Genomic DNA, 19,655 nt, shown 5'->3' on the forward strand with positions numbered 1-19,655 from the left:
AGGGTGGTCCGATAAAGGACTTGCACGAGAGGTGACCCAGAGACTCCCCCTCTATGGTGTTAACCCTTCCCGTGTCTCCAGCAAATGGGCTGTAGCCGGATAGTCGATAGGACCAATGCCTAAGCCAATGCCTCTCATTCCTGAATTCAATAAAGTTGTGGCCTAATTCGCCCATTTAACCTTAAATTATGGTGTCTTGTGTCTTTATTTATCCTGGTGGGGGGCATGAACTCGCCACGCAAAGCTCCTCTCATGGAGAACACTTTGTACGTTTAAGATTGTTGAATTGTATAGTGGGAATGCCCAATTCTACAACCCCACCAAACCACCCAGCACCTAGGAGAAGTGACCGGAGGCTGGAAGTATATCATCGTGGCACAAACTGACCAGCTTACAAGTGACTGGGCTCTGTAAAATAACTGATACCATCTATCACAGTGTTTCCCAACCGGTGTTCCGCGGCACACTAGTGTGCCGCCGGACGTTGCCTAGTGTGCCGTGGGAGGGAGGCGGGCGAGTCGGGCTAATCCTCCGACGAGCTCCACCTCCAGACCCATTGCTCAAATCCTTTAACCCAGGAGGGTGGGGAGAAAGGGTGGGAAAAAAGAAGGGGAAGAGAAAATATTTTTTTAAAAAAAGGAAAGAGAGGGAAAAAAGCGAGGGATGGAGGAAGGGGAATAAACAGAAGGGGAGGACAATGAAGAGGGGCGGGGCTTGGCAGGCAGCAGATAACTGGGGAGGGGGCGCGGCTGGCGGCGGCTCAAGGCAGGAAGGGAGGAGCTGCCTCGCGGAGAGTCTTGGGCTGCAGAGATTTCCCGTTCAGGAGCGCGGGAGGCCACGCCGTGGATGGGAATCTCCTCCTCCTCTTCCTCCTCCTCCTCCAGGAGAGAGGGTGGTCTGCCCCACCGAGTCGGGCGTGCTCAAGCGTGGGAGCCTATAGTTAGAGCTCAGCTCCTTTTCTTGCCTTCCCCGCCCCCCCCCCCCACGGAGCACATTTTCCTCGCCCCCCCAACCCCCGCATGTAGAATAGAAGCCCTCCAGCCTCCACGGTGCACAAACTCTCCCCTCTGCAACGAAGCGCTTTGTTGCATATCTTTGGTGAGGTTTTTAGGCAGTCTTGGTGCACCTTAAATCAGCGCTAATTGCGCCTGGACGCAGTATTTACTTCCGAGTAGGCCCCCTCCCCCCCCCGGTAGCACCTGACGTTGCTATTCGTATCATCAGGTTTGTTTGTTGATAATTTAATTGTTTTAAAAGCATCATGCTAAAGAGCTCTCTCCCACCCCCAGACCCTTGGGCAAAACAGAAACACACACATACACAAACACAGAGATTGAGCCCTGCAGGTTTTATGAAATGAATGGATTCTGAATGCCTGTTTCAGTGGCTTGTCCACCTTAGGCTGCTGGGCCAGACACCTGTTACACGGTGCAGTCCGTAAGCTGTGAGCGCTGCTACCTGCCGCCGAGACCACGTAACGACAGTCTTGAAAGACCTACATTGGCTCCCAGTACCTTTCCGAGCACAATTCAAAGTGTTGGTGCTGACCTTTAAAGCCCTAAGCGGTTTCGGTCCAGTATACCTGAAGTAGCGTCTCCGCCACCATCGTTCAGCCCAGACACTGAGATCCAGTGCCAAGGGCCTTCTGGCAATTCCCTCACTGTGAAAAGTGAGGTTACAGGGAACCAGGCAGAGGGCCTTCTCAGTAGTGGCGCCCGCCCTGTGGAATGCCCTCCCATCAGACATCAAAGAGATAATCATTACCTTCTATGCTGTTACTATTTTTTTATTTTTTTTTACATAAGTAAAAAGTGACCTTTCCCCATCTGGCATGGTGGTGTGCCTCGAGATTTTTTTCATGAAACAAGTGTGCCTTTGCCCAAAAAAGGTTGGGAAACACTGATCTATCAATAAGGATTTTGCATATATCACACCTGCAGGGAAAAATTACATGCTAAATACAAGCAAGCAAACAAAACAACTAGAGACAAATAACATTATGTTGCGGGAAATCTCTTTATTTCTTACAACTTAAAAAGACGTTTCTCCTTGCTGTAGGTTAGGACTGCCATACATCTGGATTTTCCTGGACATTACTGGGATTTCAAAGGCAGAATTGAGGTCCGGGGGTGGGGTGGGGGCAGATTTCCGAAAGGTGGCGCTCAACAATTTTGGAGGTTTCCTTAAAAAAGCTTAACAACTCAATTTCAGGGTGTCCTGGTTTTTACTTTTTGAAATATGTCAACCCTACTGTAGGTTGGACGAACATTGGTAAGGCAACCAGGGTCCAGTTAAAGTTGACCACCCCATGACAAAGATGACTAATGATGAACGTGTAAGAGATGCCTGCCTCCCCACACACTCACAATATGGTTTTTACGGCAGCAGGGGAGAAAGGAAGGTGTGATACCCGACTGTTTTGGAAGAGAGGGGGATACATCTCCTGGGTTTGGGGCGTCTCTGAAGAGCTGGTTGGAAAGGTGGGCATCTCCTGGGTTCTCATCCCAGCATGGAGAAGGAATCTAGGTTCCAAAGACAGATTTCATGTCAGTCCAAGGACTCTCTCTGGGTGGGATTGCGCTCCCGTGATTTGGTGCAGGGAGAAGTTCCATCTGGGCACTTCTGGGCTTGTCTGGGGCAGAAGGCCTGGAGGGTGGTAGTGGTACCCCTGGGCTGGAGGGAGCTGGGGCTGTGATTGCTTTTCTGGCTGCCAGTGTCTTTGTCTGTCGTTTAATTTATATGCAAATGAGGAGGGCGGGCCTGCCCCCTCTGTGCCCAGCACTACAAGAATATTAATTACTTTCCAAGGGGAGTGCAGAGCTCAAGTGCAAACAGGCAGGCTCCTCTTCCTCCTCCAGTTCATCCCTGGCCACATCCACAGGGCAGACTCCTTTTCCTGCTTTCTCATTCCTTCGCTTCCTCTCCCCTTGTCTGTATGCATCTGCAATCCCCTTTCCTCCCTTCTTTCCTTTGATCCCCTCTTGTTCCTCCATTCATCTCCTCTGTCTTGATCTCCACGCTTGGCCCACTGTCCCTTTTCATTACTTAACAAGGCACATTCCCTTCCTCCTCCCCACCCTTCCTTGCATTGAGCCAATCAACTTTTACGATTAATTCTGCACTGCATTTTTTAATGGCATTCTACCTTCTGTTGTGTCTGGTACACACGCTGCTGTACACCGCCTTGATATTTTATGAGTGGGCGGCGTATATGAATATTTTAATAAAACGAAGGCTGGTTCCCGATGTTCTCCCTTCTTGGCCAGCCATCCCTTCCAGGTCTGCCTGAGCTTTGAGGCCAGCACTAGCTCACTCGGCTACGAAACAGCCACTGCAGTGTAGTGGGCTAGGGTGTTAAGACCAGGACCTGGGAGACCAGGGTTAGAATCCCCACCTTGGGGAGGGAGGGGCCTATCTCTCAGCCTAACCTACCTGGTAGGGTTGTCGTGAGGATTGTGCGGAGAGCTCCTTGAGGGAAAGGCAGGGTACAAAACCTAAAATAAAATAAAATTCTTTCTCTGCCTTCAGTGGCGTAGCATGGGGGGTGCAGGGGGGCCCGGCCGCACCATGTGGGGGTTAGGGTTAGGGGGCGCAAATCCATGGGTTAGGGGGCGCAAATTACTTGCCTTGCCCCGGGTGCTGACAACCCACGCTACGCCACTGTCTGCCTTTGCTCACTGGCACGGTTAACTTTCTCACTCCTTCGTTCTGCATCCCTCAGCCGACTCCTGCTTTCCTTGGCCTTCTCCTCAGGGCTCTCCGCATCTCTCCTCCACAATTCACCCACTGTCCCTTCTTCACTGCCTTGTTTCTCCCTCCTCTTTTCCCATTCCCTTGCCGTTCTTTCCTCATTCCTTCCGCCCATCTTTCTCTGCACTCCTCTCTCACCTCCCTATTCCCTTCGCTCCCTCCATTAATTCACAGGCCTCCTCCTCTCCCTTTCTGCATTCCTTTCGCATCACTTTCACACTCCTTCGCTCCGCCGTCGCCTCGCCCCTAACACCCTTTCTCCCCATTTATTCCCCCCTCGGCGTGCCCCCCAAACAGGCTGTCTCTCTCTCTGCCTCCCTCCTTGCCTCTCCCTTCCCATCTGCACTCCTTCCCAGCCACTTTTTCATTCCTTCGCTCTCTTCTGCGCCTCAAGGTGCAGCCTCCACCCAGGCGTGAAACAGCTAAAGTGCTGATAATTGGTGCCCCCCTCCCCCGCGGCGCTTGCTAATGGACTGACACCCCGTGGCGCGAGAGCGCTGATGGACAGGCCCGGGCGCCCCCCACCCCGCCCCGCAGAGGGGCCACGTGGGGAGGAGAGATGGGGGGGGGGAGACAGGAGCCAAGGCAAGATGGGGGTGGGAGGGAGTGGGGAAAGACGGAAGGCAGAAATAATGAAAGAGGGATGGAAGGAATCGGAGGGCGGGCTGGAGAAGATGGAAAGAGGCGGCAGCAGCAGCAGGAGAATGGAGAAAGCTATGGGCCCAGGAAGAAAAGGGGGCAGGCGCCGCCGGGGAGGGAGCGCGGATGATGGACAGAAGGAGAAAGGGGCAGATGGAGAAGAGAAGGGGAAGGTGGAGCGTCGGCTGGAGGCAGACGGATGGGGAGCGTCAGGGCGAGGCAGGAGGGGCCACCCGCCAGCACCGCAGCCGCGGCCGGGAGATGCCAATGAAGATGAGGGCGCACAATGGCGCGGCGTCCCCAGGACGCAGCCGGGAAGCGCGCCAGGCTTAGCAAGGAGCTGTGTTTACGCGGCTGTTTTTGGGGGAGGGGCAGCCACTAGGGGGCGCTTTAGGGACCCGGGGGCCGGGATCCGGCCCGCGGCGCGTTGCTGCCGAAGGTTCGATCGCCGCCCTCCTCCTCCTCCTCCTCCTCCTCCCTCGGCGGAGCTGTTTTCTCCCCAGCAGCCGCGCCTGGGAGATGGAGAGGCGCGATAAGGGAGAAGGAGGCTGCGCTCCCGGCGGCGGCAGACAATGCTGTTGGAGGGCGGCGGCGGCGGGGGGGGGGGGGAGTGTAATGAGATGACGGGCGGCGACGCGGGCCGGGCAAGGAGGACATTGAAGCGGGGAGATGGCAGCAAGATACCAGGAGGCGGCGGCGGCGGCGGCGAGACGGCAGAGATAACAGCGCCTATCTGTCACCGTCGCCGGGACACGTTCCGCAGCGCGGCGGATGGAGGAGGAGATGAGGCGATGAAAGGCGCCGGCCAGCAGACGCCCCCCATTTGTTTTCTCAAACAATGGAGCAGCCCTGGCTCGGTCCCCCTTGGTGCCGGCTGCGTCTGGTTTTTCCCCTCCAAGGCAGGAGGGTGAACATGTTTGGTCCATGCAAGGAGACGCGCAGGTTATTCCGACCCAGTTGCACAAACATGAGTCCAGGCCTAGGGGGGTTCCTAGCCGCCCTCCTGGCCGGTCCAAAGGGATCCTGGGCGTCATTTCGGCCTCCACAGATCAGTTCCATACATCAGAACCAGCAGAGTCCGTTCCATACTGGTTTACACTGGCCCAAGGCTCCCCCCGCCGCCCCACATCTAATGTACACTGCGCTACCATCTGCTCCGTAATTGGCCCTATGCTAAATCAAGCTGTTTTTTTAATAAGCCACACTGATTGCTTTTCGCCATATTTGTGAATTATTTGGGGTTCTGATTCGCCATTTGTAGAAATAAGCGATTGGTTTCCCTCTCCGCTAAGCATCTTGCTGCTACAATATTGTCCCTATGTTGGGTTTGCGCTGGTCCAAGCTGCCATCTTTGCAGCTTTGGGGTGGGTTTAGGAAAAAAAATCAATTTAGTCCACTCCCGCTCCCTATTTTACAACCTGTGCTTTGTTTTCTCTGCACCGCTTTGCTGAAATGAATGGTTTCTGAATCTGGGTTATGGCTGCTTCTTGCTGAAAACCGACAGACCCGTCCCGTTTTAGGCTGGTATCTAGTCAATTCCACGGTGCCTTTCTTTAGTGTCGCCCTCTCCGTCGCCCAGTGGCCCCAATCCCCGGTAGACCTGGCTGAGATCTTCCCGGGAGACGCACACCCAGCCGCTTGGCCGCACATGGTAGAGGTCCACATTCCCCCCGGAGTAGGCGTCTCGGTGGGCGGCGTGAGCCACAGCCTGGCGGGCCAGCATGAAAGCCTCGTCACGTGGCAGGTCAAAGCGGTAGGAGCCGTCCATCACCCCGTAGGCGTAGGGAGACCCGGAGCCCACTGCGAAAAGGTCTCCTTGGAGGCACGTGCCATCGCTGTAGACGTAGCGCAGAGCAGGCCCGCCGTCGTCCCAGCCGCACAGCACGGTGGCCACGCACAGGTCCTTGTGGCGGCAGCCCCGCAAGAGGAAAGCCAGCAGCTTGGCGGCCCCTGCCACGCTGATCTGGCGCCCGCCGTGGAGCTGCCTCAGGCGCAGAGAGCACCGCAGCAAGCGCAACCAGGAGGCGCAGTCGGCCGATGTCCCGGACGTGGTCGCCAGGAGGTGGCGGTGGAGGGTCATGACCTTGCGGGCCGACGGATCAGACACGAGGTTCCCGCTCGAAGCACGGGTGTCCGCTGCCACCACCACCCCATGGCTGCAGCGGAAGGCCAGCGTGGTGGTGCCATGGGCCAGCGGAAACGGCAGGGGCACCACTCTCCCACTTGGGGGTGGCAGGGGCCAGCTGGGGGCCTGCAGCGGGAGGTCCAGGCCCAGGACGCTCTGGAGAGCCATTTGGGAAGAGTTTTGGAAACACTGGGAGAAGAGAGCTTATAAAAGGAGGGAGGGGGCCTAGATTTCGGGAAGGATCAGATAGAGGATTGGGGCAGGGCTGGAGACAAGGTGAGATGGTCAGGTAAAGCTGCATGTTTAACGGTGGGGAAAGGAGGGTGACGAAAAGCTACAGGAAGCTTCTGCTAGGTGACAGGCTCTGACCTGTTTTTTGACACTGACTAATTTCCTTTTTTATTTTCGTCTAAAGGCAGGTGGGAGAAGCATCCTTCGTTTATGAGCAGTGGATTCTATTGTATTCAGTTTGGCAGGCTCCCAAACCTGTGTCTAGGACTAAGCAGCCTAAGAAGCGGGTGTGCGAGTACTTCATAATGGGGTTGAAACAGTGAGCGGTGAATGATGCAGCAAGAAAAGCTGGGTCTCGTTCACGCCCCGTGGTGCGTCTTCTTCATTTATTTGTTAAATTTATATACTGCCCTTCCACCGAAGATCTTGGGGCAGTTCAGAACATGAACATACAAAATGAAAACGCAAAAATACGTAACGAGCAAGAACAAACCCATAACCCTACCTTCCACAAAGAAGGCCTGGTTCTTTGTGGCCCAAGGCCTGGTTGAAGAGGAACCTTTTTGCCTGTCACCTACAGGTGTATAATGAAGGTGCCAGGTAAGCCTCCCTGGGGAGAGGATCCCACAAATGGGGAGCCACCACAGAAAAGGCCTATTCACGTGTTGCCTCCCTCTGGACCTCGTGGAGAATGCACATGACTAAGGGCCTCAGATGGTGATCTCAGATCCCAGGTAGGTTCATATGGAGAGAGGTGGTCCTTGAGGTATTGAGGTCCTGAGCCATTTAAGATTTTATCGGTCAAAACCAACACTTTGAATTGGGCCTGGAAACTAATTGGCAGCCAGTGTAGTTGGGCCAGGATTGGCATTACAGTGGTACCTCGGGTTAAGAACTTAATTCGTTCTGGAGGTCCGTTCTTAACCTGAAACTCTTCTTAACCTGAGGTATCACTTTAGCTAATGGGGCCTCCTGCTGCTGCCGCGCTACTGCTGTGCGATTTCTGTTCTCATCCTGAAGCAAAGTTCTTAACCCGAGGTACTACTTCTGGGTTAGCGGAGTCTGTAACCTGAAGCGTCTGTAACCCGAGGTACCACTGTATACGCTCAAAACATCTTGCCCTGGTGAGCAACCTGGCAGCTGAATTTTACACCAGGTGGTTTTTGAACCATCTTCAGAGGCAGCCCTATGTGTAATGCATGCAGTGATATAACCTAGAGGTTACTAGAGCCTAGATAACATAAGTTAGTGAGTGACCTCCTCTGTCCCAGGGTTGTTCCTTCTCCCGTCTCTTGGGCCCCCAGAGAGACCGAAGATTCTGCCCTAGACTTGAGTCACAGTATTTGTCCATCTAGCCCAGGATAAGCCTATGCTGACTGGGCGTATTTTATTTACAGTTGTACCTCGGGTTACATACGCTTCAGGTTACAGACTCCGCTAACCCAGAAATATTACCTCGGGTTAAGAACTTTGCTTCAGGATGAGAACAGAAATCGTGCTCCGGCGTCGCAGCGGCAGCAGGAGGCCCCATTAGCTAAAGTGGTGCTTCAGGTTAAGAACAGTTTCTAGTTAAGAACAGACCTCCGGAACGAATTAAGAACTTAACCCGAGGTACCACTGTACTCTTTATTTCTTGCATTGACAAGCCATCTTCTCCAAGGAGCTCCAGGTGGTGTGCCTGGTCCCTCCCCCTCCCTCCACATTCAATCCCCGCAAACGACCCGTTCGCCAGGGTGAGGCAGTTGCCTCAGGTGGGGACAGCTGAGAGGGGTGGCAAAGCCAGCCCCCCCAGGAGTGTGCTGTTCTCCCCCTCCTGCAAAGATCAGGGCTGCCACCTGCTCCTCTCTAGCCTCCCTTCCCTCCCATCCCCCTCAGCATGCCAGAGCTTCCCCAGGCCATTTCCAGTTGCTTCAGGTGGTGTGTTTGTGTGTGCCATTTTCTGTTCTGCCTCAAGCGGCAACATTTATTGAACCAGCCTTGGGAGGTAGTTAGGCAATGCAGCAATGGTTTCATGGTCAAGCAGGGCGTTGGATTCTGGTCTCCCAGGGCCTAGTCTGACACACTCGCCCATCACACACTGGGTTTCAGGCATGGAGTTTCTCTCAGGCCTACCTGGAGATGTGGGGACTTTAGCCTGGGTCCATCTCCTTTCTTCACAAGGAGAACTTTCCATATACTTTGGCATCGAGGTCCCTCTTTTTGTAAAGCAACCACCGCAACAAAACCTCACTACACCCAGAGCCATCACAATCAAGTGAAGGTATTGTTGTTCCCCCAAGCGTTTGGGTCGGGGGCCGAGTGGAAGCCCAGTCAGACCAATAAAGCACGTTTCACCCTTGCCGCGTCCCCAGCGCCATGTCAAAGGCAGAAGCGATGGGGTTCTTTCTTGGCAGAGGCTGCAATCTGCTTTTGTGTTTGGCTCCTGGGAAGCTTCTTTAGGACAGTCTCAGAGAGAGCAAACTGGCAGCTGGAATTATACAACCAGACACATCAAATATGCTTTTGCTGCTTGCAATTTAGCTCATAATAAATATTGCTTTGTTTTCTCGTCTCCACCAGTTATTGGCAAGGATGGCCCATCAGCGCAAAACAGGCATCGACCAACTCAGCTTCGATTAGGTAGCCCCTCGTGCAGCCCAGACACCTTGGCCTAGCGAAAGTGGGACCCTGAGCCAAACTGGTCCCCGGCACTGAGAGGGTTACCTCTCCTTTCCCTCCCGCCCTGACCTGAAAGAGACGCTGCCCTGTCAGCATCTGTCACCCTCAAATGCGTCCTTCCGCGTGCTCCAACGAAATGTGATGCCGAGTCCCCCAGCAGCATCCATCTAGCACTTGGGGGGCTGGGGGAAGTGAGTGGGGGAATGTGGGAGCCAGGAGGGAATGGGAGGGGTGTGTGAAGAAGACCCTCAAAGGGCAATCCTGGTTGTGATCCAGTTACATGGTGATGGGGCAATCCTGTACACTCTGTCACCAGGCTTTGCACTAATGGCTCCACTCCGCTTTCTCTCCAGAAATGCCTTGACCTTTGCCGGGGGCAGGAGGGTGGGTCACACTTAGCTCAATGACAATCAAGACCTGTGGATGATCCTGCTATGGGTAGCAACTGCAGGATGCTGCCTTATGCTTATTCAGACAGTTGGTCTGCCTAACTCAGTATTGCCTGCACTGGAGACGCCATTGGGGACTGAATCAGAGGCCCTCTGCATGCAAAATGTCTTAGAGAAACTAGTGCCGAAAGAGGGGGGGTTTTTTTGGAGGATGTCCTCTGTCCTCCAAGACCAAAACAGTTGGCTTCAGTGCCATTAAAGGTGTACAAAGCAAACAGGCATTTCCAGCAGAAAAGAGCAGGACGAGAGACACCCATGTTAATGGGAAGCAGAAGTTCCTTTTCAGAAGATGTTTAGTGCTAACGCTGCATTAATGGGAGGCAGAGCATTTATCACTGGAACTATCAGACGAGTACAATCCGAAGATCTTAACTGCAGCAGAAAAGGTAAGTGTGAATGCATTCCGAACTTGGCACGGGGTGTGTGTGTGTGTGTGTGGTAAATTCAAGTCACAGTTAAGTTTATAAAATTATGTCTGCTATGGAGAAAGTGGACAGAACAGTTTTTATCCCTCTGTCGTAACTCTAGGACTCATGGATGTTCAATGAAGCTGAATGTTGGAAGGTTCAGGATAGGTACGATAATCGATACGATACGATAATCTTTATTGTCATTGTCCCTTACAGAACAATGAAATTGAAAAATTTACATAAGTCATTCAGAACCCAAGAAGTCTGCTATCCCAGCTATCCCAACCTGGTTAGCCCCCTAAAAACTCTGATACTCCCATACAGACTCCTTACAATGCGTTTAAAACCAAAATCGCATTTGGATAGAAACTGTTTCTCAGGCGGCTAGTCCTAGTCTTTATAACCCTGTACCCTCTTCCAGAAGGCAGAAGCTGAAAGAAATCATTTCCGGGGTGCGCTATCTCTGCAGCTTTCTTATGGTACCTGGAAGCATAGATTTGATCCAAGCTGGGAAGAGTGCACCCAATTATTCTCTCCACAGTCTTTACAACCCTGGACAGCATTGTTTTTCCCCGGACCGTGCAGTAAAAGGAAGAACTTCTCCATGTAATGCAGAGTTGAACTATGGGACCTGCTGCCACTGGAATCAGTGATGACCACCAACATGGCTTTAAAAGAGGATTAGACGAATTCCTGGGGGAGAGGGTCATCGATGGTTACTAGCCCTCATGGGTATGCTCTGCCTCCATGGCTGCTCCTGAATACCAGCTGCTGGAAACCACAGGAGCAGAGAGAGCTGTTGTACGCAGGTCCCACTTGCGGGTTTCCCATTTGGGTATCTGGTCGGCCACTGTGAGAAGAGGGTGCTGAACTAGGTGGGCCTTTGGCCCAGTCCAGCTGGCTCTTCTTGCATTCCTCTGGGCTTTAACAGGCAGCTGCCAGAGACCACGGATACAGGCTTAGAGTTTTCCCTTTCCACCACCTGAAGCAAAAAGGCTGAGCCAGCTGCCCCACTGGCTTAGGCAGCTGCTGGGGCACGAGGGATGGTAGAAGGGAATCCTGTCTCCTTTCATCAGCATCCTTCAAGTGCTGTGAAACAGCACGGCCGTTCAGGCTCGCTGGAGAGCAGTGCCACCTCTAGGAAGCCCGTGTGTAAATGCATACGCTCCATCTCAGAGGCTTTCACCCCACCCCACCCCGATGGTGCCAGGGAGAAGGTGAAGAGGCTGATACCAAAGATGTGGGGATACTGGCTGCTTCCTGATCATTCCAGTCAAAGCTTCTGCCAGTGCTGAGTGCTGTGGTTTTGTATGGTGATGGGAACTGCATTATCGTCAACATAGGACACCAGTGTTAAAAGACTTGTACCGGCTTCCTATCAAAGTTGTTGAATTAGTGTATAAAGCCCTGAATAACTTCAGTGACTGCACAGTGAGGCTGGGGGGGGGGGGGCTTGTCGACTGGGCAGCCCAGGACCTCTAGACACACTGACCATGCTGGCTGGGGTTGATTGAAGTTGTACTCCAGAGGGTATTCCTGCACTAGATGTTAGTCTGTCACCATCCCTGCTGAGTTTCAGGTGCCTGGTTAAAACTGTTTTATTTCAGGAGGCCTTTGCAACATGACTGCGTCTTTGAAGTTTTACATTTTCTGATGCTCTAGGTTTATTTTTTATTTTTATTATATAAAATTTGTGAGGTTAAATTTATGCTTTACATTCTGTTTGTTTTTGTCATTTTATTGTTATAAGCTGCTTTGGGACCTAGATGGTGAAAAGCTGAAAATAAATTTAATAATAGTAGTTCAGAAGAAGAGTGGCGCAATTGAACATGAGTGTTTAACCCCTATTTTTCACACTTGCAAAGATCAGACACTTCAGGGTACTTGAATTCTGCTTCTGGATTCCCCAGCTACTACTGTCCAATCATGAATGAGGGGCTATCTTGTTTACTTGTTTTAGCCCAGTATTTGTTGTTGGCCTCCAGGCCACCATGTGGCGGTGAGTTCCATAGGAAACGAAACTAGCACTTTGCACATCTTGCACCGTACAAGAAAAACTGGTTTCCTTTGTTCTAGAATCCTAGAATTGTAGAGTTGGAAGGGACCCTGTGGGTCATCTAGTCCAACCCCTAACTTCACTAGTTGCTCAGAATATAAAGGAATATATAGGAAAATAAAGGAATATAAAGGAATAAAAGCACTCGTCCTTTCCCATCCCCAAACGACATCCCTCCCAGGAAATGAAGACGGTGACTAACACATTTCCCTTCCATTGACTTATTTGCTTTCGCCGGGGCAGCCGGTCTCTCAGGTCTAGCCTTGCCCTCACCTAAGATGGCGCCCGGCATTTTATTCGTACCAGCAAGCCTCAGGCAACGGCGCTGCTCCCTCACTAAAAATGGCGAAGCCAGCCTCTCACGCGCGGCGTGAAATAAGAACGAGGCCGCAACCAAGATGGCGCCCGCCGCTTGCTTACAGGCGTGCGGCTCCCGCGAGCTCTGCCCACACCAAACATGGCGCCCGGAGCCTATATAGGCTGTAGGCCCTGAGTCACGGTGACTAGCCCTTATCCAAGATGGCGCTGGCCAGCCTGCTGGAGCCGCAGCTGCCCGTGAACAGGGCCGGGTTCTTCGGTTTCGGGGCCGGCAACGAGTTCCGAGTCCCCGCGCTCGGCACCTGCGGTGGGGGCGGCCATGGGGCGGAGGCCCAGGCCTCGGGGATGCCCCCGCTTCTGGCGGCCCCTTGTCCCGGCCTGGACCGAGGCACCGCCGCGGGGGATGCCAAGATCGAGCTGCTGCACGGCACCACCACCCTGGCCTTCAAGGTGGGCGGCGGGGAGTGGGGGGACACGCCCCTTTGGGGGCTGAGAGGGGGCGCTTTGGGTGAGGGTGGTGGGGGGTTGGATGTGTCGCCTTTGGGGGGTGAGCCCTACTTGGAGAAGACTCATTGAGACGACTGAGTTGGGTCCTCTCTTGAGTACGGCCAGCATTGGATTACAAACCCAGGTTTTGCAACCTTTATCTTATTTGTTTGCTCAAAGCTGTTCTTGGCTGTTTTTATTATTTGCACGTGGAAGGCAAAGTGCAGCTTTTACAGTGTCCGACTAGGACCCGGGAGACCAGGGTTCGAATCCCCACTCAGCCATGAAACCTCCCTGGGTGACCTTAGGCCAGTCACCATCTCTCAGCCTCACAGGGCGGTGGGTGCTTGTTGTGAGTTCGTTCTGGGCTTTTTATTATGTAATTTGTGTTTTGATACTGTGTTTTTATGATTGCGAGTCACCATGAGATCTGCGGATGAAGGGTGGTATACAAATTTAATAATATTGATGATTATTTGTTTGTTTAATTAAATTTGTATACCGCCCTTCATCTGAGGGTCACAAGGTGGTATGGAATGTTAATGACTTAAAATACATAAGCTCTCCTGGGAGTAGGGATGACAAGAAAGATATCTGGCTGGTGGTGGCTGTACAGTGGTGCCCCGCAAGACGAATGCCTCGCAAGACGGAAAACCCGCAAGACGAAAGGGTTTTCATTTTGCGAGTTGCTTCGCAAGACGAATTTCCCTATGGGCTTGCTTCGCAAGAAGAAAGCCCATAGGGAAATCTCCGGGGACCTCTTTTAAATGCTGGTGGTGGGGAGCAAAGCCTTTCCCCCCCTCCGGCCTTCAGAAGAGGTCCAGGAAGGCCGGCGGGGGCCGAAAGGCTTTGCTCCCCACCACCAGCATTTTAAAAGCAGTCCAGGATAGCAGGGAAGCGCTTCCCGCTATCCCGGACGGCTTTTGAAGGCAGGCGGGGGGAGCAAAGACTTTTGCCCCCCCGCCTGCCTTCCCAGGGGCTTTTAAATCGCCCCGGGACAGCGGCAGCGCTGCCGCCCGCCAGCATTTTAAGATCGCTGTCCCAGGGTTTTTTAAAATGCTGGCGGGCGGCAGCGAAGGGTTCGCTGCCGCCCGTCAGCATTTTAAGATTGCCCCGGACAGCAGAGAAGTCCTCCGCTGTCCCGGGGTTTTTTAAAATGCTGGGGGTGGAAAGAAAAGCCCTTGTCCCCCCCCCCCCCAGCCTTCAGAAGAGGTCGGGGGACAGACTGTCCCCGGACCTGGTCTGAAGGCGGTTTCCATAGGAACGCATTGATTGATTTTCAATGCATTCCTATGGGAAACCGTGCTTCGCAAGACGAAAAACTCTCAAGAAGAAAAAACTTGCGGAACGAATTAATTTCGTCTTGCGAGGCACCACTGTAGTTAGTGGCGAATAAGAGGCCTGAACTGGATGTTCAGATATGTGCGAAGGATACTGGAGTCCATATTGGGGTAATTTGGGAGAATAGGTTGGTTCAGTTGGGGGCATAGAAAATTGGGAAGTGGAAGGCGCACTTTGTAGAGAGGGATTCACTTGAAGGAAAGGCTTCAGGAAACGGAAGACCTGAGAAGGTGGGCAAAGGGTGGCATTGTCTTCAAAAGTCACTTTGAGATTATCACCTGAGTTTTTCGGAATAGAATTAATGGGCTTTTGATGTCTTGTGGGCACTTCTGAGGGAGAGGGATACTGGCCTCACAAACCCTGGTGTTCTTTTGGACTGGTGATTCAGGTTGAGACAGAGGTAGGCTGCTTTGGCAAATCCCATACTGGATTGGCAGGTGAATGTTGCCTCAGGATGGTATCTTATCACCTGGACCATGTAATGGGGTGTGAGGAACCCTCTTGCACTGGTGCCTTCAAACAGGGTGGGCACACTTTGGATTGCCATTCATTCTGGTTGTGTGTATCCTTTGTGGTTTGTTCATCATGATCTTGACCTCTTGATTCCTTGATCCTCCAGTTTCAGCATGGTGTGATAGTGGCCGTGGATTCCCGGGCAACAGCAGGTGTCTACATTGCTTCTCAGACGGTCAAGAAGGTCATCGAGATTAACCCTTACCTGCTGGGCACCATGGCTGGTGGTGCAGCCGATTGCAGCTTCTGGGAGCGGCTGCTGGCACGGCAGTGTCGCATCTATGAACTCCGCAACAAGGAGCGGATATCTGTGGCTGCTGCCTCGAAGCTGTTGGCCAACATGGTGTATCAGTACAAGGGAATGGGGCTCTCTATGGGTACCATGATCTGTGGCTGGGACAAGCGAGGGCCAGGTGAGGACACCACATTTTTCCTGGGGGGGGGAGCTTTCATAAGATTTAAATGTCCTCTCCACTCCTCTGTCTTACTAAATTCTAACCAGATTTAGCCTTTGCGCTACAGTGGTACCTCAGGATGCGAACGGGATCCGTTCCAGAGCCCCGTTCGCATCTTGAAGCGAATGCAACCTGCAACTGTGTGTGCGTGGGTCGCGATTTGCCACTTCCGCGCATGTGCGTGACGTCATTTTGAGCGTATGCACAAGCGGTGAAACCTGTAAGTAACATGTTCCTTTACTTCTGGGTCGCCGTGGAGCGCAACCCAAAAGCGCTCAACCTGAAGCAACTTCAGCCCGAGGTATGACTGTATTTTCCTTGATCATGCCCGTACCCACCCCTATGTTCTGGTGACTCCACAATCCTTGTCTGTATTTACATTGGCATTTGCTGTGGGAAGTGCTATACAGGCGGTGATAAATCCATTGTGTGATGTTCCTGAATGCACATATATTTTTTTATCTGGCACCCTGTGCTCCTTTGGGAGAAAGGGCAGGATAAAAAAAAATAAATGATGGTTAAGATTACCTTTTTGGGGTCCAGTGTCTTCCTGTTTCTGCTTTCTTCACTTAAAACTACCTTCTGAGACTCCCCAACCTTTACATTTGCATTGGTTTAGGACTAATTAAGGCTGTACCCCTACCTCACATGCTGTCCGAGTTTTGGGTTGGGTTTTCTGACATTGCATTTTGACACTGGGAAAAGAACATGCACTGGTTCTGAATTCTGCTGTGCATCTCAAGTGATACTTTGGCTCCTGCTCTCTCTCGCTCACTTTTGTTTGTTTCTACTTCCTTGGGAAACTACAGCACGTTAATACTCTCTATAGGTAAGTGTTCAATTCTGTAGGGAGGTGGAGCTAGTAACATAGGAAACATACTGCCCTGCTAGCTGAATTAAAATATCTGGCAGATACCTGGATAAATTACAGTCATACCTCGGGTTACAGCCGCTTCAGGTTGTGTTTTTTTGGGTTACGCACCCGCTGAAACCTGGAAGTACCGGAACGGGTTACTTCCGGGTTTCGGCGGCCGCGCGTGCGCAGAAGTGCCGAATCGCAATGCACGTGTGTACAGACGCGCTGCTGCGGGTTGCGAACGCTGCAGGTTGCAAACGTGTATCTCGCACGGATCACGTTCACAACCCGAGTGTCCACTGTATTGGAGAAGTGACTGATTGTCGCCCTATTTGCACCATTCATTGAAAGCAGTATCATACCACTTTAAACAGTCATGGCTTCTCCCAAAGAGTCCTGGGAACAGCTGAGAGTTGTTATGAGGCTTATATTCCCCTCACAAGAGCCGAGTTCACAGAACAGTCAATCCCTCTTCCCTGGGGAAGTCTTGAGAGTTGTAGCTCTGTGAGGGGAATAGGAGCATCCTAACAACATTCAGCACCCTTAACAAACTACATTTCCCAGGATTCTTTGGGGGAAGCCATGACTGTTTAAAATAGTATGATGCTGCTTCAAATATATAGGACAGTTAGGGCCAATGTCTCACTTATAGTCGTAGCTGCAACTTCCCCCCCCCCCCAAACACTGCTGCACTTTTACAACCAACTTGCTAGTGGTGAGGTTATTATAGTTTACCAGTTAAGTATATTATTTTATATCCTGCTTTCTTCCATCTTGAAACTTAAGATGACGCATGTAGGGCTCACAAGGGGCCTCCCATTCAGGCACAGATCAGACCCTGACCTATTTAGCTTCTGCAGGGCTGCTGCTAGAAACTCTTTCAAAGTCTCTGGCTGTGTAAAAATGTGTCTAGAAGCAAAGGTGGTTGTGCCTCCAGGTTGACTATGCTAACTAGGGAGGTGGTATCTCCAGGTAGAGTGTGCTTGGTACAGCCATTGTTCCTTTGGTACAGCTAGCTGTGCCATGCGCGTGGGTTTTACTAAATGTTCCCCTACCTGGTTCCCTCCAGATATTTTAGTCCACAGCTGTGCTGTCTGGCACTGATGGGAGCAGTGGTCCAAGAATTCTGGAGGATACCAGGGGAAGGGTGTATGTACTAAGTTGACTGGGCTTGCATTTGAAAGCAGGAAGATTCCCACAATCTCCACACAGATGGTTGGTACCCAGTACTTGTTGCCCATGAAGGCCTTCCTCTGGAAGCATTGGTTGCACTAGCGTAGAATCACAGGGTGGTGATCGTATTTAAAATGGTTTTGTCTACTTTTAATATTTGTATAGCAGACCATTGGGCCAGGTTGGCTGCTCTCCTGAGAAAAAATCCAAAGAATTTACATGGGCTCTGCACATTTTTAATTTCCTCAGTGTTTGCACTGACTAGTCCCTTTGATAAATCCCTTTCTCATATGTTTATTTGTTACATCCTGTCTTTCCATGTGGAATACCCAATATGTCTAAATATGGTTGGGGCTGAGAGAAGCTGCAGTCTTTGGTTCCTCTGAAATCTATGATACAGTGGTGCCCCGCAAGACGAACGCCTTGCAAGACGGAAAACCCGCTAGACGAAAGGGTTTTCCATTTTGGAGGCGCTTCGCAAAACGAATTTCCCTATGGGCTTGCTTCGCAAGACTAAATGTCTTGCGAGTTCCTGTGGGTTTTTCCCCCTTCTCCTCCCTTTTCCTAAGCCGCTAAGCCGCTTATCAGCTGATCCGCTAAAAGCCGCTAAACCGCTAATAGCGCTAATCCGCTAAGCTGTCAATGGGCTTGCTTCGCAAGACGAAAAAACCGCTATACGAAGAGCCTCACAGAACGGATTAATTTCGTCTTGCGAGGCACCACTGTACTTTGCATCCAAGTATGCAAAGGACTAGGATATAAACCTTTCTGTATCCCTTTATTCCTCTGACTTAGGCATGAGGATCTTGTTCCGTATTCTACATCATATTCTACCCTTTCCGTCACCAAGGCTATGCTCTCAGTGCAACCCCCCCCCCTACTTCTTTCTAAATCAGTGCCTACAGTTTCAGGATACCCTAAAATACCTCTTCATTTAACATTCCCCAAAGGATTCCGTCCCCCACCTAAACACTTAAAAGCACATTCTTCCCAGGACCACCTTTCCCCTCCAGGTGTTGGACTGCAACTTCCACCATCCCTGACCATAGGCTATGCTTGCTGGAGCTGATGGGAGTTGGAGACCAGCAACATTTGGAGGGCTACAGGTTCCCTATTTCTGGTGTAGGGTACAGGACACATAGCTGTGTGTTGCAGCTCTTTTTATAGAAAGGGAAACCCCAGTGTTTTCATCATGAAGGTATCTGTGTAGCTTGTTCCATGAGGCTAGGAAACTGATCTTGAAGGATTAATCCTTTTGGGTTTTGTCAACGGTCCAGGAAGGCTGATTAGAGCAGGGAATACTGGGCAGAAGATGCCTGGAGCTGTGGCCAAGTTTATTCTTGAGCTTGGAACAAAATGCATAGCTATAGCTCCTCCCAATAAACATACCCCCCCCCCAGCATTCCAGTTGCCACATTTCCTTTGGATGTTGCATAGCCCCATGTTGGGACACATGCAGCAGCATCAGGAACTAGCGCTTGGGTGTTGAAACTTGGAGATGGTTGCTGGAAGAAGCTCAGAGGGCTGAATGCTCCCTTCCATCAACCTGTTTAAAAACACGGTATAGAAATTGAGATCATTTTTGGAGGGGAGAAGGGTGTGCAAGGCAACCTTTGGTGCTGATACGATAATTGTAATTGTTTTGTGAAAAGCCCCAGTAACACAAACTTCCCCGCCTTGCCTTTCAGGCCTTTATTACGTGGACAGTGAAGGGAACCGCATCTCGGGCAAAGTTTTCTCGGTGGGCTCCGGTTCTGTCTACGCCTACGGAGTGATGGACCGTGGCTACTCTAACGATCTCACCGTCGAAGAAGCCTGCAATCTGGCCCGTCGCGCCATCTACCAGGCTACATACCGCGATGCCTACTCTGGGGGCACAGTCAACCTCTACCACGTACGCCAGGATGGCTGGGTCCGTGTCTCCAGCGACGACGTGTCCAAACTTCATGAATTATATAATGACAAAGCCACAGAAACAGTCGCTTGAGATGATGGACTTTGGGAGAAAGCTGGGGTGCTGATTTGGGGTCTTTTAAGGGTTGTTGGCTGGAGGAAGGGTGGGACTCACAGATGCCGCTGTCTGGGAAGATGTCTCATGCTTGTAACCCATGTTTCATGTAGTATTTGGGTTTTTTTTGCTTGTTCAGAATTAAACTTCTGCTGTCCAAACTGTTTTTTGTCTTCGCTTGAAAAAC

At 51.7% G+C, this 19,655-nt stretch overlaps 2 protein-coding genes across 2 annotated transcripts; one reads left to right on the plus strand and one right to left on the minus strand.

Annotated features, from left to right (window-relative positions):
* Positions 1–5,917: 5,917 nt before the first annotated feature.
* PSMB11 (proteasome subunit beta 11) lies at positions 5,918–6,682 on the minus strand (the record flags this gene model as incomplete). Its single annotated transcript, XM_081838512.1, has 1 exon — positions 5,918–6,682. The coding sequence occupies one exon, from the start codon at positions 6,680–6,682 to the stop codon at positions 5,918–5,920; it is 765 nt and encodes a 254-aa protein (XP_081694638.1).
* Positions 6,683–12,804: 6,122 nt separating this feature from the next.
* Positions 12,805–19,629, plus strand: PSMB5 (proteasome 20S subunit beta 5). The gene is made up of 3 exons (XM_081836619.1): positions 12,805–13,086; positions 15,083–15,389; positions 19,149–19,629. The coding sequence occupies exons 1-3, from the start codon at positions 12,838–12,840 to the stop codon at positions 19,445–19,447; spliced, it is 855 nt and encodes a 284-aa protein (XP_081692745.1). The 5' UTR covers positions 12,805–12,837; the 3' UTR covers positions 19,448–19,629.
* The last annotated feature ends 26 nt before the right edge of the window (positions 19,630–19,655 follow it).

This window comes from Podarcis erhardii (genome assembly GCF_964252035.2).
Source record: "Podarcis erhardii genome assembly, chromosome: 13".
NCBI classification, from domain to species: Eukaryota; Metazoa; Chordata; class Lepidosauria; order Squamata; family Lacertidae; genus Podarcis; species Podarcis erhardii.

Coding starts and splice junctions, on each gene's coding strand:
- PSMB5 (XM_081836619.1), top strand. CDS start 12,838: ATGGCGCTGGCCAGCCTGCTGGAGCCGCAGCTGCCCGTGAACAGGGCC. Junction 13,087..15,082: donor CCACCACCCTGGCCTTCAAG/GTGGGCGGCGGG, acceptor TTGATCCTCCAG/TTTCAGCATGGTGTGATAGT. Junction 15,390..19,148: donor CTGGGACAAGCGAGGGCCAG/GTGAGGACACCA, acceptor CTTGCCTTTCAG/GCCTTTATTACGTGGACAGT.